This window comes from Psammomys obesus, unplaced genomic scaffold, assembly GCF_907164565.1.
Source record: "Psammomys obesus unplaced genomic scaffold, mPsaObe1.curated_primary_1811, whole genome shotgun sequence".
Classification (NCBI taxonomy): Eukaryota; Metazoa; Chordata; class Mammalia; order Rodentia; family Muridae; genus Psammomys; species Psammomys obesus.
In genome coordinates this window covers 25,608,377-25,636,269 of record NW_026595981.1, presented here as the reverse complement: position 1 = coordinate 25,636,269, position 27,893 = coordinate 25,608,377, and the positions used below count along the sequence as shown (strand labels likewise).

At 51.6% G+C, this 27,893-nt stretch overlaps 1 protein-coding gene across 1 annotated transcript; it reads left to right on the top strand.

Moving 5' to 3' along the window:
* Positions 1–80: 80 nt before the first annotated feature.
* Mpp3 (MAGUK p55 scaffold protein 3) lies at positions 81–27,887 on the top strand. The gene is made up of 19 exons (XM_055620223.1): positions 81–157; positions 1,193–1,321; positions 1,574–1,692; positions 1,921–1,998; positions 3,479–3,559; positions 3,828–3,965; positions 5,985–6,066; positions 10,325–10,410; positions 11,847–11,921; positions 14,996–15,192; positions 18,513–18,577; positions 19,888–19,908; positions 20,428–20,469; positions 21,437–21,601; positions 21,697–21,777; positions 23,326–23,419; positions 23,648–23,756; positions 25,684–25,806; positions 26,827–27,887. Exons 2-19 carry the CDS (start codon positions 1,297–1,299, stop codon positions 27,001–27,003), a joined length of 1,758 nt encoding a protein of 585 aa, XP_055476198.1. The 5' UTR covers positions 81–157; positions 1,193–1,296; the 3' UTR covers positions 27,004–27,887.
* The last annotated feature ends 6 nt before the right edge of the window (positions 27,888–27,893 follow it).

Below are 27,893 nucleotides of genomic sequence, written 5' to 3'. Positions count from 1 at the left end.
GCCCCTCCGGGCCCGCGCCGCGCCTCCGCCCGCGCGCGCTGCCCCGACCCCGCGCGCCGCGGCAGGGAGGGGCCGGCGGAGGCGGAGCCAGCGGCGGCGGAGGCTGGAGGCTCCCGCGCGGCTCCGGGTCACGGATCCCAGATCCCGGCGCGGAGAGGTAGGAAGCGGCGCGGGGGCCCGCACAAGGGACTCGGGGGGGGGGCGCGGCGGGAGGGGGGCGGGAGGGGGCGCGGGGACCCGCCCCTCGCGTGCGCGGCAGCCTCGCGGTCCCCCCCCCCTCTCCAGCGGGGGCTCGGCTTGCGGCCCGCGGTCCCGCTCGCTGCGTCCCGTGGGTCCCACTCCTTCCCGCCGCTCCGCATCCCACCACCCCCCACTCCATCCCCGGGAACCTCGGGCCCAGCCCCACCCCCCCTCGCCCGTGGTGGTGGTGGGGGGATTCTCATCAGATGCGTTCGCGGCTTGTCCCCCCCGCCCCCAGGTTCTTTTGGAAAGCGGCTGGAGTGAGGGGGTTGGGGAGCCGGGGGGGGGGCACAGCTGGAAGCTACCGACGGGTGAGCCCGGCGTGGGGGCGGGGGCCGGGTACCATTCTTCTGCCTTTCGTGTGGCTGGTGCTCCACACGCAGCGGGCTGGCTCCCTGTCTGCCGAATGAATGAATCATGAGTCCTTGTCCCTCTCTGAAGGAGGACTTTTTGAGGTCCACGTGCTGCAGAGCACCTGCTGGGGAGGGGCCTCTTGGGATGGGGTCCCTGCTTCTGGTAGAGCAGAAACTCCGCTCTCGCTGCCTTCAAGCTGAAGCTCCCTTCGGATTGGGGACCGGGAGGTGGGGTAGAGAGTGGGAGCTCTTGCAGGCCTTAACCAGGTATTTGTTGAAGGGATGTTGGGACGCAAACAAGCACTCTTAGAAGGTGGCAATAGAGAGGGCAGAGCATTCCGCACAAGGCGGGGACTCTTGGCACTGCCAAGGTCAGTGATCTGGGTACCTGTTCTGGCTCAAAACTTACTTAGGGACCCTCGGCCTCTGTTTCTACAGTAGTGAAACGGGAGCATTGGTGTTTATCCTTCAACGTTTTATGCATGGTCAGAAAAGAGCAGGGCATATTGGGGGCATTCGACAAGGGGTGCCCCCTGCCCACCCTCCCCCCTGCAAAAAGTGACTCCCCCGCCCTCTTCTCATTTCTTCTGTCCTCACAGAGGTCATAAGCAGAACCTGGTGATGTGTGTTCACTGCTGAGTGATCCCTCTCCCACCCTCACAAACTGTAGTAGGGTCAGCTGGGGGACCTGCCGGGCACAGGCATGCCAGTGCTGTCCGAAGACTCGGGTGAGTGTCCTCAACCTGGGCTACACCTGCTAGGCCCCCCAGGATTGGGGGTGGAGGGTGGGGAAGCAACCCAAAGCAAACCAAAAGCAGTGGAGCGGTGTGGCCTCTGGAAACCATGCTGCCTGCCACCAGGGAGAATGCTGGCAAGGCAGGACGGGAACTATCTGAGAGTCTTCCCAAGGACAGCAAGTCCCACTGTTTCTGGATCTTGTTTTTGTTTTTGTTTTTTTTTTTTCCTCCACTCTCTCTCAGGTTTGCATGAGACCCTGGCACTGTTGACCTCTCAGCTCAGGCCTGACTCCAACCACAGGGAGGAGATGGGCTTCCTGAGGGACGTTTTCAGTGAGAAGAGCCTCAGCTATCTGATGAAGGTGAAAGCCGGCTCACCCCCCCCCTCCATCCCCAAGGGAGGCTCCCCCTGTGTCATCTCAGCCACTTCCCTGCCCCACGGAGGGCTTTTTAACTCATTAGGCGGGGCTTTCCGTACACATTGCTGTGGAGGGGACCCGGCCTGTGGCCCTGGGTGTCACCACAACGCTGGGGGGGGGGGGGGCGTGTGTGGTATGCAGGGTAAAGCAGAAACCCAAGTGTCTTTGCAGATTCACGAGAAACTCCGCTACTATGAGAGGCAGAGTCCGACGCCAGTTCTGCACAGCGCCATGGCCCTTGCTGAGGATGTAAGCCCCAGATTTTAATGTTTTGACTTAAGGTGGAGCACCCCCTTCCCCCCAAGTCCAGAAAAGGCTCTAGCTCGCCTTGTAACCACTGCTTAGCTGGGAATGTTAGAGGTGGGGAGCCTGAGAATGAAGAAGGAGGGATTGCTTCCTCTCCCCCTCCTTTAGGGTCTCTGTCTCTCTCTCTGTCTATCTGTCTGTCTATCTCTGTGTGTGTGTAGTCTGTATTTGTGTGTGTGTTGCTGGGAATCAAACTTGAAGCCTTGTACACGCTAGGCAAGTGCATGGCCGAGCTGTAGCTCCAGTTCTCTCTGAGCTTTCCGGCATCAAGGAGAGCCTTGTTAGCCTTAGCGTGGGCCAGGAAGCATGGTGATTCCTGCTGACTATGTACTCCGGAGCAAGCCTGTTCCCTCGGCTGTAAAATGAGAGCTTTGGCTCCTATCAACAGCTCCCCACCTGTTCCAAGAACTGGCGATATTAGTAGGTCAGAGAGTGCCTTGTGCCTTGAGGCTGGCCTGAAGTCCTCAATTCAAGGGACTTCATGTGTGTCCCTGCTGACTGGCTCTTGTTTCTTGACTTTTCATGGGCCCAGTCCTGTGGGTTTTGGTTTAGCTGTCTGGGTTGGTGACCTAGACTGACTTCTATATAGATCACCTAATATCCGGCTAGTTAACTGGGCTCTTTCCCTGAGAGCCTCAAGCCACAAGGACTCTGCAGAGGATGGTGGAGTCTGGCTGACCCTGTGCCTTGCACCTCTGCAGTCTGAATATCCGGAGTGGGCTCCACCACCCAGGCCCTGCACTGCCAATTTTGCCACAAGCTGTGTGACCTTAAAGAAGTCACTGAAAGCTGGGCACGGTGGTGCACACCTGCAATCCCAGCACTCAGGGAGGCAGAGGCAGGCAGGATGTCTGGGAGTTTGAGGCCAGCCTGGTCTACAGAGGGGGTTCCAGGACAGCCAAGGCTACATAGAAAAACTCTGTCTCAAAAAAGCTAAACAAAACACAAAAAGAACTCAGTGGACCTGCTCCCCCCCCCCCCCCGCCGCGCTTCCTCATCCATGGTGTGAGGGGCGTAGACTGTTCAGCCAGACAAAGCTGGGTTTGAACTCTGGCTGTGTCACTGTGTGCTTTGTCATCCTGGGCAAGATTTGTGCTCTCTCAGGGCCTCATCCTTCATAGCAAAATTAAAGCGCTCATGGCTTCCAGTTTGTCGAGAAGACCCGTAGAAAGCAACAGTGTACGTTAGACTCTCCCTCCGCACGTATGTGTGTGAGTGGTCCCTGGCTTAATTTCCCCAGAGCCTCTGCCAGTCCTGGAGTGGCAGGTGTGACGTGTTTCTCATTGTGCTGCATTCATTCCTGAGAGGATCCTTGTGCCTGAGGCCCAGGGAAGAGGGCTTCCCCACCCCCATCCCCCCAGTGCCGGGGATTCCATTAGGCTCCCTCAGGGGCACCTCAGCCTCCCGTCTCCTTCTCTTACAGGTGATGGAGGAGCTGCAGGCTGCCTCCGTGCACGGTGACGAGAGGGAGCTGCTGCAGCTGCTGTCCACTCCCCACCTCAGGGTAGTCATGCCGTGGTCCCCGCACACCCACACAGCTGTGCCTCCCGGGACCCGGGACCCGGGACGGGGGTGGAGGGCGCGTTGGAGATGGAGTCTTGAGATGGAGAGGAGGAGGAGGCTTCTATGTGAAGGATCCTGAGAGATGCTCTGAGGAGGGGCACGTCTGTTAGGCAGAAGACATGAGCCCCTCGCTACCCCTGCCCAGCCAAGGGCCTTATCTAACTTTGTGAGGGCACAGAACCAGCCCTTTCCTCTGGCTTCTCCGGCAGGCTGTGCTCATGGTGCACGACACGGTCGCCCAGAAGAATTTTGATCCCGTCCTGCCCCCTCTGCCCGATAATATCGATGAGGATTTTGAAGAGGAATCAGTGAAAATCGTTCGCCTGGTGAAGAATAAGGAGCCCCTGGTATGTGCCTGCCTTTCCCCCCACAATCCTTTGCATCTCACCTCTAACCCAGAAAACCAGGAAGGCCACCCTACCGGATCCGGGGTGACTGCTGTTCTCTGTGGCACCTTGGTGTGCAGGACACTTTTTTTTTTCCTGAGTGGACACAGTGCCTCTCAATTGTGACTAGGGCATTTCACGCAGTGAACAACCCGGATGTCCGGAGACCATGGACGTCTTGCTCAGATGCTCAGAGACAGAAGTTAGCAGACTCAGTCTGAGCGCCAAAGGTAGCCCACAGCTTAACACAGTTGTTTTTGAAAGCAAGGTGATGCCCATTCATTTGTCACAAAGAGTAACAGCAGTGGAGACCCGAGCCACCCCCCCTTTCCTCCCCGACCAAAGCCTCAGACATGTCTGCGCTGTCCTTTATGGACAAAGTTTGCTGATCCAGCTCTGAATACAGCCACACAGTGCAGGCAGCAGCCACACTCCCAGAGGCTGGCGGGTAAGCGAGGTCTGTGCCCCCTGCTTTCAGCAGCGGTGGACTGGGCAAAGAGGCGAGTTTGTTTATCAGAGGGAGTGGAAGATGTTTGGAGGATTTAGAACCCCAGAGCTGGCACTCTCTGGGTCCAGTTCTCCCCAGCTGCCCTGTGATGGGTGAGCCATACCCCCACCCCCCCCCAGATGAAGATGTCTCCGGTGCCTCTGCTTCCTCGCCCGGGCCATGGAATGGGCATACGTTCTGGGGTTCCTCCTGTGCACTCGCAGTGTTGGCGGTGGCGGAGGGTGGTCCAGAGAGGAATATGGGATGTGCAGTGACGTGGGAACTTTGGAGGCCAGGGCCCAGGGAGCCTCGGGAGGTGCAGGGGACGGCCTCTGTGGTCAGAAGAATACATCTTTTGTACCGATGACGACACGGATGCCGTGATGACAGATGCGCAGTGTTTTGAGTGGATTAATCAGTAACAAATGACGAACATTTATTGGGCACTAACTGTTTACATGTCACATGCATTTCCCTTCTGGGACCCTTGTAACAACCTTTCAGGCTAAATGCTCTTCCTCATCCCAGAGGAGGAGGAGGCAGGCTCAGAGAACACAAGGTACCCTCTCAATGACGCAGTAAGTCTTCTAGTCAGCGGCTGAGTTGGAGATGAATCTTGGGCAGTCTATGCTTGCCCTACCCCCACCCCATGGTGGCATGACCTTACTTACTTGATACAGGAAATTAGGAGCTCATTAGTGCCTTTTTTTTTTTTCTTAATCCCTGATTTGTGTGTGTGTGTGTGTGTGTGTGTGTGTGTGTGTGTGTGTTTCACCGGCCAAATCCTGGTCCCAATGCTCTGGGTGGGAACATAATTGGTTCCTGTTGGCAGCAGCAGAAGGCCCAGGAACACTGGGATCGGCTCAAGGCAGGTTGAGAATTTGCGAGCACAGACTGTCCTCATTATTAAGTGTCTTTGCAAGTGGCAAGGGCTGGTGATGAGACAGAGAAAACACTGGGTTTGGCATCCTCAAAAGCTCTCCCTGCTTCCATGAGGGTGACTTTGAAGATGTTTAGTTTGATACCCAGTCCTTCGTGCATTATTTATTTATTTATTTATTTATTTATTTATTTATTTATTTATATAAAATTCTAATTGAGTTTATTTGGGGGGTGGGGTGTTTATGTGTGTTGTCACAGCACAGATATGGAGATCAGAAGACAACTTGTGGGAATTGGTTCTCTTTCAGCCATGTGCGTCCTGGGGGTTGAACTCAGGCATGGTAGGAGATGCATTTTGAGACCGAGTCTCAAGTAGCTGCAAACTCCTTATGCAGCTGAGGATGACCTTGAAGTCTTAATTCTCCATTCTCCACCTCCCGAGTGCCTGGATTGCAGGCTAGGGCCACTCGACCCCACTCAGGCAGAATGGATCACTGTGTTTTGTAAACTGTAAAGTGTGACGCTTTGCTCATTTACAACACCCTCACCCCCCCCCCCCCCATCGAGGCTGCCTGCGTGGAGCTTCATTCGTCCCATCGTCTCTCATTCAGGGTGCCACTATCCGGAGGGACGAGCACTCGGGGGCCGTCGTGGTGGCCAGGATCATGCGAGGGGGTGCGGCGGATCGGAGCGGTGAGTAGAGCCTGTGGGGTGATGGGGTGATGGGGGGCCAGCCCAGCTGAGATGGTGGCTCTCTATCTCCCCACCTCTAGGGTAACCTTTGTGGGAGAGGGATTTGCTTTGCTTTGCTCTGGGGATTGCGGATGGAATTCTCAAGGTCCCAAAGGTCAATAGGAATTTAATAGAAGCTTAATAGGTTTGGAGTTCTCGTGGGTGATCAGGAAAGGGCTTAGGCATTTGGTGCAGGCAGAAGACTACAACTCTTAAGCTTGGAGATGGGCTTAGCTGGGGTGCGGACGGTCCCTGCCACCTCCAGGATCCTCATCACCTTTGAAACTGCTGTGGACAGGAGTATGTTCATGACCCAGGTGGAAAACATGTTGATAGTCATCAGTGCATGGGAGATCTGGTAGATAGGCCTCTTGGCGTATGAGGACTTTGCCCTCCAGGTCTGGGGAAATGACCGGAGATCCCAGACCTTACTTCCTAAACTAACAAGCACACACATTGGTAACATACAATAGACTCTGGTTCAGAAATCTGCACCTCCTATTGGTGGCGGCTGCTGCTGCTGGCCCAGTGCCCACTCCGAGTAACACGAGAGGCCAAATTATGTCAGGACACTTGTCATTAAAGTAGCGGCTAAGTGCTGCGTGGGGTGGCACTTGTGCCTGTAGTCTCAGCTGCTTGGGAGGTTCAGAAGAGATTGTTTCTTGCCTATAAGAGATCAAGACCAGCTTGGGCAATATATAGCAAAAGCCTGTGAAGGTAAATAAATAAAGCTGGGTCAGGTGCACAGATAAACTGGCATTGTAGGTGGTGATTAATATTTACTATTGATATATCTTCTGGTAAAGCTGTTGTTAATCCTAAAGAGCTGTATACCCAAATCACCACACAGACACTGGGATTTATTTAATTATCCTAGAACACAATGCTGGGCAATAGTTGCTCCATCCTAAACCTCCAAGCCCTCGCAGTTTCTACCATTTAGATTTCCCACATTATACTTGCTTTTTGTGATATATTAGGTCCAGTCCATCTCTCCACGTTGTTCCAAGACCTTTCCTCCTGCCTCAGTTCTCCCAGCTCTCCTGCCCTTCTCTCCTCCTCTGCCTCCCACCTTCCTGTCCTCTGGCTCCTCCCTCTCTTCCTGCTTCCTTTCCCTTGCTCAACATTGTAGCTAGTTGCTTTATTTTGGCATGTTTACACAAAGTTGAGACAGGTGATGCTTAAAATAGATATCACAATGCAATGTCTGGATTGAAACCAGAGAGTAGGGGAGAGAAATCAGCATTTGAATTAACAAGGGTAAGGTGTATATATTTCAAAAGAACATTATACCAACATTTCTCCCTTTAAGTCCAATAAAAGACTCCGTTTCTTTTAGTACAATAATAATTATGAAATTATGAAAACTGTTAGGTAAAATCTACATGTGCAATGTCCAGTCCATGTGTATTTAGCAACGTAGGAGAAAGTATCTGATTATCCTATCTATCTTGACAAGTTTAGAGTTCTATACCTAAATTAATCTTTATCCTTACTGGCATTACCTATATGAAAGGATTTCTTAACTTCTAAACAACTTAAGCTTAAATGTGGCACTATGACTATTTGGTCTTCAACCCCATCAGAGACTTGAGAAGGAATAAAATTAGGTTTTAGAGTAATTAGGAAGTGCATGTTAGCAGCTTCCAATAAATAAAAAATTGACAGAGACAGTTTGCTGCCTGAACAGTCACCCATAACTCTCTATAACGTTGGAGCATCATCTTTAGCCTTCTGGCTCAGAATATTTGACAGACATATATGTGAAGCAGGAAGTATTTAGGACTTGGTTACCCTGTCATGGCAGAGTTCGGCAGTCGACTTGTCCTGCATTTAAGTTTGCCCATTTTAGGCAGAATTTATCTGTCATGACACAAGGGTATTTTCTTTACCCGAGTGGCTCGTTTGCCACATTTGAGGCCGTCTCCATATGGAGGTTCTTCGATGCTCATTATCTTCTTTCAGGTAGGCGGGTGCTGCCAGGAAATGACTTGTCTCATTGTCAAAGAATCTTTAAAATAATAAAAACATTTTAAATGCCATATTCTGTAGGTCTCTGAAGTTTTTGAAGACTACCTATCTTTATACAATCGATCTGTCTACAAAATCATATCTATCTGTTAAACTAGGATGTATACCCCTGTGATAAATTAGACTAGTGTCTGACATGACTATGACTTGAATAACTAGCAATTAACCTGCATTACTTAATATCCTAACCAGTTTTTGATAGCAGTTTAAAAGTATTGGAAGTAACCTTGAAATTGTATCATTATACTAGAGCTTATACCAATGTGTCAAAAATACTTATTTTTGCATCAATATGCAAAATCCTATGCCAGAGTTAAAATTAACCTTATTGAGAACAAATAAAACCCTAAGTTGCATAGATTCAATAATCTACCTTTTGATTTATTCCCATAAGATATCCCTGTATACTTTCTTTTTAACCCCTTTTCTCCCTATCTAAGAAAGAAAGATAGAAAAAGGAAAAGAGAGAAATCCCTGAGTCTAACCTTGTTTCACTCTGAATAGGACCATTAATAATTTATAAACATCTCCCAGTGACAATGAACATTCGTAGCCATAGAAAATAACCAAAAACCTACCCAACCCCCTTTAAGGAAAATTGGTTGTCGTTCTTATGGATTTCTTCTAGCTGACATTTTGGACATGCAGAAATCCTGGTAGGGGCCCCAAAGAAAATTGGGAAAAACTGGTTAATGAAGCAAGCAATAACATTTGTGGTCCAGTCTTTGAATGTTGAGAAATTTCAGGCTTAATAAAAGTCCTGTTTGGAACAGTCTAAAATGCTGGACCAATTAAGATTAGTAGCTTTCTTCAAGGATCTCTTGGGACAGGCTTTGATGAGAAACAGCAATTGAAGCAGTTGAGGCAGGAACAAGCAGAATGCTGGAACATGCAAGATGCTGGAACAGATGTGTCAATGTCTCAGCATGCTGAAGGATGAATCCTGTCAAGTTTGATTCAGCATCTCTGGTATCCAGTTCTTTTTTTTCTTTTCTGCAAACATATAAGTTCTCACAAGCATTACAGAGTTCTAAAATTATAAATGTATGAGATGTGCAGGATGAAACTTAAACTGTAAGCCAATTTTATCTATGCCAATTAAAAGGTTAGCATAATACATTTTGAGGATATTATAGCCAAGGATTTATTGGCCAAGTATTGTTGAAGTTTTGGTTGGAGTCATATTTTTATGTCTCAGTTTTAGAGTTGTTCCCAAGTAAAGGGATCAGCAATATAAGTTACCATTATTATTGAACATACAATCATTATCATGATGAAATCAAAACAAGGTTGAATAGACATATCTTTTGGGGCTCTTGCGAGCCTGTTGTATTAGGCCAAGTTGCTACCTATTTCCCTAGAGAAGCCTCCCATTAGAGAGACAAGCTGGTTGCCTTGAGCAATAGAAAACACATGTTTTAAGTAAACTTTATATAAACTCCTTTTTAATTTAGAATATAAGCATACCATAGGTATCTTGTACCTTTTTAGAGGTTTTTTTCTTTCTCGCTCTCTTCTTTCCTTTCTTCTTTCCCTCCTTCCTTCCTTCCTTCCTTCCTTCCTTCCTTCCTTCCTTCCTTCCTTCTTTTTTGTATACAGTACTCTGTGTGTACAACTGCATGCCAGAAGAGGGCTCCAGATCTCACTATAGATGGTTGTGCGCCACCGTGTGGGTGCTAGAAATTGAACCCTGGACCCCTGGAGGAGCAGCCAGTGCTCTTAACCCCTGAGCTGTCTTTCCCGCCCCCTCTCGACAGCTTTCTATGCTGAGACACCTGTGTGTGCATGCCGGCTCAGTTACTTCTTAGCAACTTCTCAGCAGGGCCACTGTGTGCGCCTGGCTCTCGAAATGTACCTTGTACATGGGGACCTTCCCAGAGAATGGTTTGGATTCGATGCTGAGTGTGTGTCAGTCTTCCACATCTTTAGACCTGAATCTGCTCTGCAACGGCCTCCCCAGTGCCCAGAGGCATCAGGCAAGCACATGGCATATAGACATACATGCAGGCAAAACACTCACATATGTACAAAAATAAATAAAATTTTAAAATAGCCAAAAGAACATCAGGAAGGGGGGGAGGTCTTAGGACCCCTGAGGTCTAGGGCTGTGGGGAGTTGGAGTTCAATGCATTCCAGTGTAAAGGACAGTTCTAAGTGCTGAGCTGACCTCCATCCCCATGTCTCCTAGGTCTGGTCCACGTTGGTGATGAGCTCCGAGAGGTGAATGGCATTGCCGTCGTGCACAAGCGGCCGGATGAGATCAGCCAGATTCTGGTCCGTGTGGCATGCCTGCAGCTGGGGGAAGGGGTCGTGGGAGGGTGTCTTCAAGACCCAGAGCAGGGGCCCTCCCAGAGCCAGGGCAGACCTGCCTCTGCTTCCCTGTTTGGGTGAGAAGGGAGCAGGCAAAATGGTTTCCAGTTCACCCGCCTCTCTCTCTCAGCTCTTCTCTTCAGCATGGCCATCCTCTTCCTTCAGCCCAGTTCCCTTGCGGGAGAACCCTTTCAAGTCTTTAGCCTAGTCCAACTGATTTTCAGCCTCCTTGAAGGCAATTTAGAGAGAGGGTTTTTCGGCTCGTGCTTGGCTGTTGTTGGCGTGGAAGAACAAAGCACTTTATGACAGTGTGAAGATTCAGGGGGGATGAAAACAACATGACAGTCTGTTCTGGGGCAGAGGAGGCAAAGTGGAGATGGCGGCGAGTACCTCTGTGGCTGTGACAGGTCCATCCCTGGGTGTCTTCCAATGACTCTGCTAATTTCTGATGGTTGTGGGAGTGGGGCAAGCAAGAGCAGAGCTAAAGAGACGGGCTCTCCTTCAGCACCCCCACCCCCACCCCACCGTTGGGAGATACAGATGCAGCTGGCCCAGGAGTCCTGGGCTCCTGGTTGTGGACACCCAAATAGCCGAAGAGGGGCAGGAGAGATGGCTCAGTAGTTAAGAGCGCTGGCTGCTCTTCCAGATGCCTGAGGTTCAGTTCCCAGCACCCGGCAACCGTCTATAATTCCGGTCCCAGGGGATCTGATGCCATCTTTTGGCCTCCACAGGCATCAGGCAAGCACATGGCATATAGACATACATGCAAGCAAAACACTCACATACGTACAAAAATAAATAAAAATTTAAAATAGCCCAAAGAACATCAGGAAGGGGGGAGGTCTTAGGACCTCTGAGGTCTAGGGCTGTGGGGAGTTGGAATTCAATGCATTCCTGTCTTGCATTCCCCTTAAAATCTTCAGCCTCTCTCTCTCATGAAAAGGCATCGTGTCCATTTCCTACTTTTTCAGCCCAGCAGTAAATATTAACTGTCAAACTTGATATATATATATATATACATATATATATATATATGTGTGTGTGTGTATATATATATATAATTACTATCATATAATTATTATCATACTTGATATATATGTAATTTATTTTTATCTTATGTGCACTGGTGTTTTGCTTATATGTACGTCTGTGTGAGGGTGTTGGCTCCCCAGAACTGTAGCTACAGGCAGTTGTAAGCTGCCAGGGCCCTTAACCACTGAGCCGCCTCTCTAGCCCCAATCCTCGGTTTCTTAATAACAAATTCCACCAGGGCAGAGGAGTGGAAGCCGCCGGCCTGAGTCTCATTCTGAACGCCCGTCCATTATTACACCTGGGAAGTGAGACTGAGGCTCACGGAGCTGGGCTGGAAAGCCACTGGCCTTTGTTCCCTCTCCCTTCAGGCCCAGTCCCAGGGACCCATCACCCTCAAGATCATCCCTGCCACCCAGGAGGAGGACCGCTTCAAAGAGAGCAAGGTATGGGGTGGGGGGGGGGTAGTCTCCCTGGCGCTTTCTCTGCTGGGGCCAGGGTGGGTGTTCTGCACCTTGCCAGCCTTTGGACACAATTGTCTGAACAGCTTGTGATTCTGGCTCTAGTAACCTGTCTCCAGCCAAGGACTTTAACAGTCCTCCGTGACTCATTGTGCCCTGCTGTTTGGAAGCAGGAATTTACATATCATGCTAACAGAAGGCAAGCTTACTGCAACTCAAGTAGAAAATCTGGGCCATGGAGAGGAGAAGGTGCCCGAGGAACTGGATTCTGGACCAGTGAAGTAGCTGCCATTAGCTTGGTTGTTTGCTGGCCTACCTTTGGCTGCAAAGTCTCTGTGCTGGGTTCTCTGATTCTTACTGTGGAAGCAGAGGCCATCCCACTATGTGTCTTGTGATTCTGGAAGAGTCCGTAGAGCCAGAGCTATCTCAGAAGGCATTCGGAGTGGGCACTGGGTTTTGGAGCGAGACAAAGATGGTTACAGCTTCAGAGAGAAGGTCAGACCAAGGTGTCTCTTAGACAGGGGCTTGGGAGCCCCTGATGGGTCAGCACATTGGGGGCTGGGGTAGCTGAGAGAAAGAGCAGCGTGGTAGGGCTTGAGGGTCAGGTGGAAGGGCCGTTGCTGGGATGTGAGTCCAGCTATGAAGGGCTCAGCACAGCCCTTCCCTAGTTTGGGTGTTCCTGTGAGCTGACCCTGGTGGCCATAAGGGTTTGAAGGCAAACGATTTATTTGATGGGAAGTGACCCCAGGCTGCATGGATGGGTGGGGGAGGGTGGAGAGGAAGGGCAGGCAGTCCTACAGAGCATATGCTACCCAGAAGTCACCACCCACAGGGTGCCTGGTGCTTAATCTGCTTTTGGGATCAGAACATTCATGTTCTTCCCAGCCAAGAGCTGGGGAGGTGTGTACGGCAACTCCTACCAGCAAACCCTGGGGCTTTGTTCTTTGTAGTCCCTGACTGCTAGATTAGAGCTGAGCAAACTCAGAAGCCGCAGGAAGAAGTCCTCAGGCAAAGGGGTGCAGGTGCTAGCCACTGAAGTCAGCCAGCGCTCACTAAAGTGGCAGAGCCCTGGGGACAGCCCCGTCCTGGTGAGAAGCACAAGCGTGGAGACTGGATGAGAACTTACGGGGGGCGGGGGGTCAGTTTGCCCCTTTTACAGTGTGGATTTTGAGGATGTCAGGATGTCAGGATTGGCAGTGGGTGTCTTTCCTTGCCTTGGTGAGGGGTTAAGGGTGTTTCTGTTTGTTCCAGCCACACGTGTGTTTTAGATAGCTCTCTGTGCAGAGCCCCTAGAGGAAAGGGGAGTGGGCAGAGGCCAGAGGCAGGGAGGTGCAGAGCGAGGCTCTTTCGGAGGCCCTGGTAGGAGATTATTAAGAAACACAGAGGAGGGGCTGGAGAGCTGGCCCAGGGGTTAAGAGCACTGGCTGCTCTTCCAGAGGACCCGGGGTTCAATTCTCCACACCCACACGGCAGCTTAAAACTGTAACTCACACCCTCACACAGACATACGTGTAAGCAAACACCAACACAAATGAAATAAAAATAGTTTTTTTTATTATTATTATTATTTTTTTAATCACAGAGGATATCGAGGAGGGTATCAGTTTGACTTTATAGTGAATTTGGCCTTCAAGTTCTTGGGCATAAGGCAAAAAGGGGGACAGAACGAGTTCTGTACTTTCCACCAGGGAGTGGAAGGCTAGGCAACCCCAGCCTTGCCACCGTGTGCCGAATTCAGGAAAAAAGGCACAGGGCGGCCTCTGGCCCAGAAGAGATGTCAGCGCTTTGTTGATGAGAGACAGATGACGAACGGGGACAGCTGCTGTCTTCACTGACCTCTTGTTTTCCAGCCAGCAAAGGAACCACCTTTCCATAGCTGTCTCTTCCTAGCGCCCTTGGATTAAATCCCAGGGAATGAGTGATCTTGACTCCTGTATGGGACCACAGTATCCCATAGGGCTTGATGCAGGAAGAAGGCCTGGTACCACGCCCCTGTAGTGTCTCTCTTTGGGTGAGAGTACCTGCCCCTACCGCAGAGACCCACAAGGTACTTACTGCAGTCTGGCTTAAACTTCTGTTTTTGCCATATGAGGGAATCTGAGATGGGTATGCCTGAAGATGACCATCGATCTTTCTTTCCTTTTTATTTTGCCACGGAAATAACGTACATAGCCTACATAGCCTACAGCTAGAACACTTGCAATAAGTTCATAGCACTGAGTGGCGAGAGAACCAAGAGATGGGAAGCAGTTCTGTTGTCCTGTCCCACCTTCCCCAGAAGGGAGACGTGGCCAGGAATGTGGCAGACAAGGCAAGGTGGAGCTGTGAAAACCGTGGGTGCCAGTTACCCACTTGGGAAGTGAGGGCCAAGTTGGCCACGGCGGTTTTGTTGCTGTCTGGGCCCCTTCCTCTGAGGACCTCTAGGGTCCTGTATAGATGGTGTCCTGAGTTCATCAGGAGCAGTTGTAGTTAAAAAGATAAATAAGTAAATAAAAAGGGCAGAGCAGGTCTACAGGGAAATGCTTTGGTTGGAAGGACAATGTCAGATGAGGAGCTTATGTACACATTTTCTGTTTTGTTTTGTTGTTTTAACACTTTCATCTTAAGTGTGTGTGTGTGTGTGTGTGTGTGTGTGTGTGTAACAAGGAGGCCAGAGGGCAACTTTCGGGGATTAGTTTTTCTCCGAATGGAATTATGGGTAGAATTCAGGTTCTCAGGCTTGCATAGACTGCCCTATTGCCCACTGGCCCCTGTCTGATGACTCTGTTTGTTCGGTTTCGGTGTTGGTGCTGGGGATGGAATCAGGGTCTTGTACATGCTAGACGGGCACGCTGTACCGCCGAGCCGTGCCCCGGCCACTCATTGTCCCATTACCTATGGGATTCCTGACTCAGGTATCCCAAATGGACCAAGAACACTAAGAAACAAATGCAGGGTGTTGCTTGCTCGCTTTCTACCCTCGGGGCCACTTGGGTTTTCTCACTGTGGGTGGCCACTGTCATTACGAGGCCTGTGCCCTTGTCTTGAAGGGGCCCCTCACTGCAGTCCTTGCCATCCAGGTGTTCATGCGTGCCCTCTTCCACTATGACCCTCGGGAGGACCGTGCCATCCCCTGCCAGGAGGCAGGCCTGCCCTTCCAGCGGCGGCAGGTCCTGGAGGTGGTGAGCCAAGGCGACCCCACCTGGTGGCAGGCCAAGAGAGTGGGAGACACCAACCTTCGAGCTGGCCTCATCCCCTCCAAGCAGTTCCAGGAGAGGTAGGATTGGGGTGCTACTGTATTTGGGGTGGCTGATGGTCCAGGTACATGGAAACCCCTTGAGTCTGCCACCTCAGTGGTGGGGAGGCCACTGCGGTGGGGGTGATTCTGGCCCCATTGCCAGTGAAGGTGGCCATTTGAGATTTAAATAAATATATGGACATTTACTTTTCTTTTTACCTAACTCTAAATCTAGGACCCGGTTAGGTAGGCACTCTACCCCTGAGCTCCAGTCCCAAGCCCTGCTGTTTGACTCTTTTGAGACAGGGGTCTCGCTAAGTTGTGCCCAGGCTGGCCTTGAATTCATTTCACAGCCCAGGCTAGCCTTGACTTGCAATCCTTCTGCTTCGGCCTCCCCACAGGGCTCCCATCAGACCTAGCTGGACATTTGAACTAAGTTAATGTATACAGTTGTCCCTTGGTAGATTCTGGGGTTGCTCCTAAAACCTTCTGGATACCAAAGTCTGTAGATGCTTAAGAACCTTACATAGAATGATGTTGCATTTGCATGTAATGCCTCTGTCCCCCAATCTCTTCTCTGGGTGATTTACCAGGCAACATTGTAGCAGTTTGGCTGCATAGGCTCATATATTTGAAGGCTTGGTCCTCAGTTGGTGGAACTATCTGGGAAGGATTAGAAGGTGTGGCCTTGGAGAGGAGGTGTGTCACCGGGGGTGTGCTGTGAGGTTTCAAAAGCCAACACGGGACCTGGTTAGCTTTCTCTGCCTTGTGCTTGTGGATTGAGATGTAAGCCCTCAGGACTGCGCCAACACCATGCCAGCCTGCCCGTCACCATACTCCTCACCATGATGGTCACAGATAGACTCTAACCCCCTGGAAGTGTGAGCCCCAAGTTAAACACTTTCTTTTATAAGTTGCCTGGGCCATGGCATCTCAGCACAGCGATAAGAAAGTGACTAAGATCAGTGTGAGTGCTGTGTGAGAGTTTGGCACACCCTGGATTGTGTAGGGGGTGATGAGAAGAGAGTCAGGGCGCAGTCAGGATAGACACGGGGGTTTTTCCCGAAAAATATTTTCAAGCTGCAGTTGGCCAGCTCTGCAGATGCAGAGCTCATGAACGCAGGACCAGCGATACTTATAATATGAAAGAACAGGAAGCAGATTGCTAAGCATGCAGAAGAAGGGGGCAAGGAAGAGAAAATTGCCCAGAGTCTTGCCTGTGTCCAAAGAGCACAGTTTATTATTTCCCACCTGTGCTTCCTGTGTGTGTGGGGGGGGGGGCGGCGTTGCACACGGAATTTCTTTTTTTAAACTTCAGAATTTGACATTAGCGTTTCCCAATTTTATATATTCCTCCGATGTGAGCTTAATGGTTGTGTACTATTTCATTAGGAATGGACGCTTGATCATCAGCTGTTGGTGTCTATTAGGGTTGTTTTGGATTGTGTTACATGTCTTTTAAAAGTTATTCATTTAATGTGTATGTGTGTGTGTGTGTGTGTGTGTGTGTGTGTGTGTGTGTGCCCGGATATACGTTATGAGCACCATGTGCATGAGGGTGTTGGGTCTCCTGGAACTGGAGTTACAGGTGGTTGTGAGCTTCCATGTGGCTGCTGAGAAGCGAACTTGGGTCCTCTGCAAGAGCAGCAAGTGCCCATAAGCACTGGGTCATCTCTCCAGCCCCTGGGCCATCTTCATTCATTTATTATCATTGATGCTGTTATTGCTATTGTTGTTGTTATTTAGTAGTAGTAGCAGTATTGTTTTGAGGCTGGATCTTGCTCTGTAGTCCAGGCTGACCTCGAACTCATGGCAATCCTTCTGTCTCAGGCTCTCGAGGGCTGGGATTTCAGGTGCGTGCTAGCATGCTTGGCACTTGCGGCAGGCATCTTATCCCTGCTGTGAACCGTTGCTCTACCCTGAAGTAGCTCACAGTGCAGAGGAAAAACCAGGCCTTCTTCCAACAGACGCTTTGTGTAAAGTCGGCTGGTGCGAGGGATGTTTTCTTTGTGACCATGCACCCTGCTGCAGGCATGCGGGGAAGGCTTCATGGAGGCACAGTCATGCCTGAGTTCTTCCCTGTGGCTGCCCCGTCCGGTGGACTCCAGTTTTTCTCTGTTACTGGTTGCTGTAGCGATCGTGCACATGGAAGGGTCTGCATAGTTCATATTCTCTTAGGCTAGATTGACAAGAGGGTAAATTCCGGGGCGTTGTGGGGGGTAGATAGGACTGTGCCATCTCCCCTGTGGGTTGAGGTCCTTGTCACATCCCTCAGTGTACAGGATGTAACGGTGGCAGACCTCAGGGCCCGCCCACTTCAGCGTGGACGCTAGACCGAGCTGTCTGCCTTAGGAAATCCTTAGGCTTCACCCTGAACGCACTGAAGCGGAAACTCAGGTCACTCCTCACAGGTACCCCAGGGGGGTCCAGGGTCTTAGGATTGCTGCTGTTTCCTCAGGGACCCCCAGCCCGGCCTGGCTTCATATTGGAATATTGGATGTGCATGTGTGGAGGTCAGGGTTAACTCCATGTCTTTCTGATTGCTCTCCACTTATGTTTTTTTTTTTTTTTTTAAGACATGCTCTCTCACTGAACCTATCTCACTGATTTGGCTAGTCTTGATGGCCAGCGAGCCTCAGGGATTTCCCCGTCCCTGCCTCCCGAGAGCTGGCATTACAGGTGTGCGTCACAGCGTCCAGCAGTTGTTTTATTATTGTTGTTGTTGGGTAGGTTTTTTTTTTTTTTTTAATTGTAGGTGCTGAGGCTCGAACTCAGTTCCCTGAGCTTGCATGGCAGCCACTTTACCAGCCAGGCTATCCCTCTAGGCTCTTGCCTGCATTGGAAATGTGGAATCTGGATGCTGCAAAAGCTGTGGGGTGATGGTTGAAAGAGGGAGGCCTGTGTGACTGGCTGTCTGGCAGCCATATTGGACGCTGGGGAAAGGTACTCTCTACAGTAATGGCGGAGGGTAGTACCTCAGGGTCTGACCCATAGCCCTTCCTGAGAGTCCTGAGATGGGGAGGCCGAGTAGTGGTGGAGAAGAACCACCCTGCCTCAGGAGTCAGCCACAGTAGCGTAACCAGCAATGGTGACTTGGGACACCAGCCAGCTCCCGTGGCCGTCTTGGGAAGGACAGCCCTTTGCAGGCCAGGAGAGTCTGGTTTTTCCTCCCTGTAAGCTGGTCGGCTCTGTGAGAGTGTCCCCCTTCCCTCCCCAGAGCTCACCGTGAAGCAGGAGGTCCCGGGAGTGCCGAGGTGTGCTCAGCCGTGAGATGCAGCCCTTGGTTTGCCCAGGTTTCTAGAAGGCTCCTTCAGCTGCCTCTCTGACCCAGCTGCTCATGTCCATTTGTGTCCCTGCAGGCGGCTGAGCTACCGGAGAACCACCGGCACCTTACCAAGCCCCCAGAACTCCAGAAAGCCCCCCTGGGAGGAGACTGACAGGGGGGGAAAGGGGGGGGGGGGGGGGGGCAGAAGCTGTCACTGAATTGGAGGGAGGGGCATTGGAGGCCCTGTTTGAGCCTGCAGACCTCCAGAAGGAGAAGGTGGGAAGAAGCATGGGGAGGGGAGATGGAGGGCAGCTCCTGGAGAGGAACTTTTATTCTGTGGTCCGTGGAGGCCCGTGGGGGCATGTTAACGCAGACCCAGGCTGGTGTGCGACCTGTGTTTGGAAGAGGGTGCCCAGCTCTCAGTAACCTCCCAAGGAGCACTTTGAACTTGAATATTGTAGATAATATTTTGCCTCAGGGTCACTCCAGTGCAGGTACCCTCCCCCAAACCCTGCGCCACGGATTGGACAACCCTCTGTGGTCCAGGAAAGTTCTGTCCAGCATCACCTAGGGAAGCCAAGAGGTCAGACACTCTTGCTAAGTCTCCTTGTACCTCTGTGACAGCATTGGGAGGTTCAGACTGGGAGAATGCTCTTCAGATTGGAGTTTGAGACACGAATTGCTTTCTAGTGCCTTCCGTGTAATGCGAGAGGCGTGCTAAGAAATTCTCTGTTCTTAAGCAGATTCAGCGGATGCCGATACTCTTCTCTGTACAGCACCTACCCCTAAAATCAGGCTTGCCTACCGCCTTGCCTGCTATTTGAATGTTTTAAAAGTATTGTTCGGCAGTGCCAGGACCAATCCCAGGGCCTCATACGCACAGGGCAGGTGTTCTATTGCTGAGACGTAGAAGGTGCTCTGTTCACTATAGCCCCGTGAAGAGGCTGGTGAGGTTCAGTGTTGGGTTGGACGGAGACAAGGCAGGTCTCCGTCCTTCTCAGGGAGGGGCTGTCCCAGAATCCACCCTCTGTTAGTGATGGCTCATAACTGAGTGACGGGCCTGTTCAGGCACCTGCATTTTCCAAGCAGGTCTTAAGCCCCAGAAAATGGGGAACAGTTCCTTTCCCCAGAAGGAGTCACTCTACCCGTCAGCCAGCCATCGGCAATGGCCATGTTTCCAGGCTTGTTCGGGTGAGGAGGCTGCTGAGTAAGTCAGCCGGGAGGCCACTTTTACTGGCCACGCGCTAGCTCCCTCTGGCTGCTTGTGAGCCGCACACAAGAAGCCTAATTAGAGCAGGGCTCGGGGCTGAGGAGCGCACCACCGCTCAGATCATAGTCGTGTTGGAGCAGGGGAGCAGGACAGATGGAGACCTCCCCGGGCTGCAGGGGCTTGTGGCCGCCTCTCGGCTGCAGGGCTTCCTAGTTCCCTGCACTAACGCTGTCCCATCTGTCTTTTATGCAAACTGCAGATGATCAGCCTTGTGACAAAGGTAGGCCTGACGTTTGTCCCCCGTGCACATGAGTGAGGCCCCTCTTTCCATGGAGCATCTTGGGGCCGAGGGGGCTGGTTTTCCTCCCCACACCTGGGCACCCATGCCCAGATGTGTGGGGTGGGGCCTTAAGGCCCCTCCCTGTGTGTCTGGCATTAAAGGATGATGCTGTGATACCCAGTGCTAGGTAGGAGTCGAAAAACATGAAGGCAGGGCCGAGGGGTAAGGCCTTCCACCTTCCATTTCTGTGTCCCATCTGGAACTCAGAAAGACTGGGAGGGGGCTTCCCGGCCCAGAATCCCCACCGAGGGCTGGAAGAGTTAATGGGGCCTGTGCATGGAGAACAGAACAAAACGGACGACCAGGTCCTGGGGCAGCCAAGAGATAGAATTCTCTAGAGCTCCCCAGGATCACCATCCCAGGGGGCTCTGCCTGGCTACCCAGGGGCTGGGGCCCTGAGGGCTGGAAGTGAGTCTTACGTAGCTCACTCCGCTCCCCACCTCTCTCTTTGCTTTCCAGAGACCTGTGATTGTGAAGGGTACTTCAAAGGACACTATGTGGGTGAGTAGCAGGCCCTCCCCTGGCATCGTTCCCAGCCCATGCACAGGCCCAGGGCCCAGAACCCGAGATCTAAGCCCCAGGATCCTGTCAAGGGTTGCTGAGCAGGAGTCCCTCTTCTCCTTGCAAGCAGTCAGCCAGCAGAAGGCAGCGCCCACTCAGACCCAGGCCCCGCCCAGCCGCAGAGCTGGAGAGAGATACTGAGCCCTGTGTTGACACTCATTTTATCTTCATCATCTTAATCGGAGTTTATTCAGGGTGAACCTCACCAGCACACGGTGATGGGATTTCTGTTTTACCCGAGCTTCCCCCTCGAAGGTTACAAAAGACAGGCAGATGTCTCTCAGTGTTTATTTAGATGTGATTATAAACTCACAGAATTAGGCTGAGAACTCCCGGGCACTCCACGCCAGACTTGGGGTCACCTCACTGTAACTGCTTCCTCATTTCCTTTTCTGCTGCCTGTCACCTGAGAGTTAATGAACACATCCTGTTCCTTTATCCCCAAGTCTGTATTTCCTAAAGACAAGGACATCCTGTGACAAGACTTCAGGATAGCGATCAAATCCTGGATATTTCCTTTTGCATACAATCCTATTGTCTTATATGTGGCTATTAAAACGTCAATAATGTCCTTCAGAGCATTCCCCCTGGCCTGGGATCCAGTCTAGACCCATCCCCTTGTATGTCTGAGCTTCTAATTACAGATACGCAATTTGAGGCTTAGAGAGATGGAGAGACTTAACCCAAGGTCAGTCACATGCCAAGGAAATCAGTGACCTTGAACGCCCTTCTTTGGATGTGGGGACCATTCTTTCTTCTCGTCAGCATGCTCCCTGCGCTGGCCATCCAGGGCAGGAGGCTGGACAGCCAGGCACCCGGCCTTAGCTCTATGCCTGGCTAACTGGAGATGGTCTTCACTGGGGGATCGCAGGAGCAAGGCCACCTTTTTCTCTTGTCCCTCCCCAAGCTGGTCTTCGGAGAAGCTTCCGGCTGGGCTGCAGGGAGAGGCTGGGTGGTTCGCAGGAAGCAAAGGTGCCCTCGGGGGCTGACTCTCAGGTACTGCTGACCTACGAGGAGGTGGCCAGGTACCAACACCAGCCAGGGGATCGGCCACGCCTGGTGGTTCTCATTGGTAGGTGACATCCTGAGTTTCCTAGTGGCTGCTGTCCTCAGGAGACGTAGAGATGGAGCTCAGGAGAGGCTGAGTCAATCTTCCCTTTGTTCCAGGGTCTCTGGGAGCAAAACTCCATGAGCTGAAGCAAAGGGTGGTGGCCGAGGACCCCCAGCATTTTGGTGTTGCTGTGCCACGTAAGAAGGCTTTCGTGTGCGTGTGTGTTTGTGTGTGTGTGTGCCCCCACCCTTGTGCGTGTGTGTGCTGAGTGTTTTTCTGGGACTAGATTCTTCATGCTCATCTTGACCTTTTTTGGTGCTCCGGGTATGTGAGAGTCCTCCAGACATTGCTATATGCATATGGTGGGACCTAGGGATGATGGGAAGAGACTCTTCTCAGTGGCTTACTGAGACCCTCGGAAACGGCTAGCTCACCATCTGCCTGGTGTGTGGCTGGGGAGGGAGGTGAGTCGAAAGCACACTGCAGGCTGGAGAAGAGCATGATGGTCACGGAAGCCACAGAGCTGGTGAGGGGAGGTATTCCTGTTAGCTGGATGCCAGCCTGGATAGGTGGCTGGGTACTTTCCTGGGTATCGTCACCATGCGTGCACACTCGAGCACAGGCACACACACACACACACACACCTTAAAGCAGGGTCAAATAAATGCCCTGCTTTCGCTCTCAGATGAGGACATGGAAGCTAAAAGCTTGAAGCAGGGATCTCTCAGAGATTATTCCAAAGCCCCAGCATCAAGAAGGCAGAGCAGTGGGAGGCCTGTGGTTGGCACAGAACCTAGAGATGGTCTCTGGCTCTGACTGGCTGGAGTTTGGGGCATGGTACTGTCTCCAGGCTTTGGGTTCCCCAGACACCAAATAATATCCTTTGGGGTGTGGAGCTGAGGCTCAGCTCGTTAGAGAGCTTGCCTCGCATGCTTGAAGCCCTGGGTTCAGTCCGCCACACCAAGTGTGATGGTGCGAACCCTTGACCACAGTACTTGGGTGTTGGAGGGTGGAGGAACAGAAGTTTAAGTTCGTCCTCAGCTACGTAGTGAGACCAGGCTCCATGAGATCCTGTCTTTAAAAGGTGGTGGAGGCAAGGAGACCAACAGAGCCAAAAAATTATGGGCCCAGGGGTCCTTGCAGAGACTGATGAATCAACCAAGAACCATATATTGAGAGGACCCCCTGCTCAGATTAGCACATGGACAACTCAGTCTCCATGGGGGTTCCCTAGTAAGGGGAACAGGGGCAGTCACTGGCATGAATTTGGTTGCCTGCTCTTTGATCAGCTTCCCCAGGTGTGAGCTGGCTTTACACAGAGGAAGATGAAGCAGTCAGTCCTGATGAGATCTGATAGTCTAGGGTCAGACGGTAGGGGAGGAGGACCTCCCTTATCAGTGGACTAAGGGAGGGACATAGTGGGGGGAAAGATGGAGGGAGGGTGGGAGTGGGAGGAGATGAGGGAGGGCCCTGTAGCCGGATTACAAAGTGAATAAATTGTAATTAATAGTAATAATGATGATGATGATGATGATGAAAAAAGATAATTCTAAAAATCATGAAAAAAGCTTTTAAAAAAAGTGGTGGAGGGGCTTCTTTTGCTCATATCCAAGAGTTTCGAGGTTTGGGGACACGTGAGGAACGGGAAGTGCCGATTTGCGCACATATCAGTCATGAGCTCTGGGGCAAGAGCACAGGCTTGCGGTCGGTTCTTCTTGGCCCAACAGTCCTTCTTTCTTTAAAAGACACCACCAGGCCCCGGAAGAGCCACGAGAAAGAAGGGGTGGAGTATCACTTTGTCTCCAAGCAAGCGTTCGAGGCTGACTTACAGCACAACAGGTGCATGGCTTCGTGGGCCAGTGGGCCTCCTGGTAGCCGCGTGTCTCTGTGACCGTCCGGTGGTGTATCAGTTCCTGTGTCAATACCTGACCCCGAGGAGGGCTTCTGGAAATGTTCGGGGAAGCAGGAAGTGGGAGAGAGGTGGTACCCGGAAGAAGTCCACTTTTCTGGGTTTTGTGAAGTTGGGGTTTCTCAGAAACTGAAGCCTTCTCGTTGGTGGTGTTTTAGGTTCCTGGAACATGGTGAATATAAGGAGAATCTCTATGGGACCAGCCTGGAGGCCATTCAGGCTGTTCTGGCCAAAAACAAAGTTTGTTTGGTGGATGTAGAACCAGAAGTGAGTTCCTGGGTCATCTGGGACTTGGGTGTCTGTGAAACCTAAGGCGGTGGGGGTGGGGCAGGAGGGGTGGGGAGGCTAGCTGTTCTGTAGATCAGTCTAAGGAAGTTTTAGGTCAGAACATGCTTGGCCCTCTCCTTGAGAACTGGATGAGCTGGGCAGTGGTGGTGCACACCTTTAACCCCGGCGCCCTGGCAGGCGGATCTCCATGAGTTCGAGGCCAGCCTGCTCTACAAAGCCAGTCCAGTACAGCCAAGGCTACACAGAGAAACCCTGTCTTGAAAAAAACAAAAACAAGAACAAAAAAAGGAGCCCAAACATGCCCTGCTGTTCTCAAGCACGGGATTCATTTGAAGGAGCCCAGGCACTGTCAGAGAATCCAGACATCCGGGACAGTAACCCCTGCAGATCATACACTAGAGCAGCAGGCCATGGCAGCACATGCCTATAGTCCCAGAGCTGGGGAAAAAAAGGGTGGGGCAGGTAACAGAGACGGCTTAGCGGTCAGACTGCTTGCTGGTCTTCCAGAGGACCCGAGTTCAGTTCCCAGGACCCATGTTAAGTGGCTCACAACAGCCTGCAACTCCAGTTCTAGGGGGGATCCGACGCCCTCTTCTGGGCTTTGTAGGTACTGCACTCTTGTGCACACCCACTCACACTGAGGGACACATATATACATACATACAATTTTTTTTAAAAAAGTTCCTGGCTCTACCTGGCCGGTTGTGACAGGACAGAAAACTATTGGTATGTATAGCCAGGCCAGGCTGTCACTGCTCTCTTTCCCTGCCAGTCTCCTGCCTCTAAAACTGGAACAAGTTAGGGGTAGGTAATGTCTACTTAATTTGGGGTACTTATGCTTCTACCTCCTTTCCACCAACTCCCCCCCCAACCCTAGCTGGGAGAGAGAAGGTTAGTGGGGAGAGGGGCCGCAGACCCCTTTACTTCTCCCGGCTGTTTAGGAGCCATGGGTCTTTGGGAGATATACCAACCTCTATCAACAGCATACAGCAGACAGCCTCCGCCCACTGTTTCTCTTTGTATGCCCCCAACTGCTACCCGGCCCTTCTCTGGTCTCTCCAAACTGCCCCACGCCAACACCGCACACCACACTTCGTCTTTCTGGACGCTCGGTATTTATATCCTCAGAGCCCTAGACCACGTCCCTCTTCGTGCCACATGAGGAAGGCTGTTAGCAGCTGGCAAACAGTTAACCGCTGTGGACAAACTAAAACCCAACTAAAATCCCACACTTGGGATTAAAACAAAGACATATTTACATAACGTAGCTGAGGTTACCAAGAAGCCAAAACTTCCATTACAGGGAGGCCCAGAGGGAGGCCGCAGACCAGCATCTTGAGACAGATGGCTTTGCAGGGAAGAGTTGGGGAACAGCTTCAAAGCCGGTACTAGTTCCCCACCACTGGCCTTCTGCCGGCTCTACAGGCGTCTGCCCACCTGCTTAACCTTATCTTTCAGAAAATTTCCCATACTTTGAACTCTACATCGGGATTTTTCCCCCCTACTACAGGAGCAGAGTTTTGATACTATGGTACAAACTGTGAGCTTTATTTTACCCGAGTTGGCTGGAAACCTATTTCCAAAAGCATGTTTGGCCTGGAAGGGAACACCTTACTTATTTGGACACACTGAGAGTTGGTAGTTGAAAGTCAGAGAGGCTGGAGAGATGGCACGGCAGCCAAGAGCACACGCCGCTCTTACAGCACACGCCGCTCTTACAGAAAGGCAGGGCTCAGTTGCCAGTTTCCGCTCCTGGTGGCTCACAGCTGCCTGTAACTCCAGCTCCAGGGAATCCACAAACCATTGCCACTGAGGACGGAAGCCTGGCGTACTGCGCTTTCAGAATGTATGTGCTGTGATAACGTGTTGCAAAAGGCGTGTAATTCTCTGAAACATTTTTTTTTAGGCACTAAGACATCTGAGGACCCCCGAGTTTAAGCCCTATGTTATATTTGTGAAGCCTGCAATCCAGGAGAAAAGGAAGACGCTGCAAGCTTCCCCGGACTCCGAGGACACAGCAACCCCACTTGTAAGTTTAGGAGTTGCTCGTCCCTCCTTTGAAGGAGCTGCACCTAGCTGACCACGGGCTATCCGAGGAAGAGGGACAGAGGCCATAGCTTCTGCATAAGGACATCTTTCCCTTTTACAAGGTCACAGGGGGATGGGGACCAGGCCTTCCAATCCAGGCAGGGTAGCTTTGCCTGGACTCACCACCTTATATAACCTCATGTTAACATCCTCCATAAAAGGGAAGTGGTGGCTGTCATGGGCCCAGTGTGTGGGGGACAGACCACACCAGGCTGTTGAATTTCTTGGTTCAAACCCAAGTGTTTCGTGTGTGTGTGTGTGTGTGTGTGTGTGTGTGTGTGTGTGTGTGTGTGTTTAGGCCTGAGTTTGATGGTTGATGTCATGGTTTCCTCTATCTATTCTCCACCTTATTTTGAGGCAGGGTCTCTCACCGAAACAGCAGCTTGCCATATTGGCTAGACTGGCTGGCTAGCAAGCCCCTGGAAATCACCTTTTTCTGCCCCCATGCTAGGGTTATAGACGCACACCCGCCCAGCTTATGCGTGGGTGCTGAACTTGGGTTCTTGTTCTTGCAGACACTTTGCCTAACGAGGCGTCTTTTCAGCCCTACCCACACCCCACCCTTTACTTTTGTGATGTTAAGGCCTCACTGCTAATCGATACATCTCCCCCGTTTATTTTTGGAGACAGGGTTCTTGCTTTGGAGCCCAGGCTGGCCTGTAAACTCATGATCCTCCTGCCTCAGCCTCCCAAGTGCTGGGATTACCGGTACACACCACAACATCCAGCTTCATATATAACCGGGTACACGGAAACCCTGGCTCTCAGTTCAGAGGTCCCCAGGGGATATTTTGTGAGTGTCTGCTGTCCAGTGGTTTCCTTCCATGTGGCAGCTGCTACTGCACTCTGCCCTTGTCCTCACAGTTACCCACAGGACACAGGCATCCACCCGGCACGTTAAAGGTGGGGCCTGTCAGGGGAGCATCGCCTCGTCACACACACACTGCGTCTCTCTTGGCAGGATGAACAGCAGCAAGAGATGGCCGCCTCTGCCGCCTTCATCGATCAGCGCTTTGGGCACCTCATAGACACTGTGCTGGTGAGAGAGGACCTGCAGAGTGTCTGCAGCCAGCTCAGAGCTGTCCTAGAGGCGCTGAGCAAGGACACGTACTGGGTACCCATCAGCTGGGTGAGGTAACTTCACCCCCATAGCATCCAGTCCGGAGGGACCTCAAAGATCGTAGAGTCCAGCCTCCCTCAGGTACCGTCGAGGAACCCCAAGTGCAGAGAGGAGCCAGGTTTCCCACAGACCGTCGTCAGTTCCCGAGCGTTAGTGGGAAGCCTCGCTTGCCGTTGGCGTTTCTTTGGTCTGTCATTTGACTGCACCCCTTCCTTCGAGAGCCGGAGTTGAAAGGGGCAAGTCACAGAACACCGTGTCATTCATTCAAGTCTCGAGGGCAAGTTGGCCTTGATTCTTTGTACCAAAGCTACATAGCCACTGTCTTTTGGGGGTAGTGGTGGTGGATTTATATGGTGATTTACAGCGATGTTTCAGCTTTATTCGATAGGACACTTCGCCGGTCCATTTTTGTTGGAAGTTGTTTTACACAGTGGATCTTCTGTGCAACTGACAACCGTCTGTCTTGCAGCACTGAAATGTTACCTTTGGGGCGTGGGGGTCGTGCTTGCCTGGTGGTAGAGAAATTGGTTCCCTGCCTTTGCACAGAGTGTGCATACGTGATGTTTTTTTTTCCTGCAAGACAGAGTCAACACGTAACGGCTCACGTGGCTCACTAGGCTCTTCAACAATGCAGCAGTGCCTTCGGGGACCCTTGAGGAATGTCAGGCTGCCTGTCCCCTTTCTGAATCCTCTCCCCACCCCCACCCCCCATGCTCCTCAAATCGAGTCCTTGATGTGTTTGATTTGTCCTAGTCTATCAGCTGTCCCCCGTTATTGCCTTGGTTCTAAACGGTCTCTATTTTCAGACCGGGCCTCCTGTTGTGCTGGGTTGTGGGGAATAAGATGACTCCCATCTGTCAAAGCTCTGTCTAAGCCACAATAAATCAGTCCTGTCAAAAGTATATAGA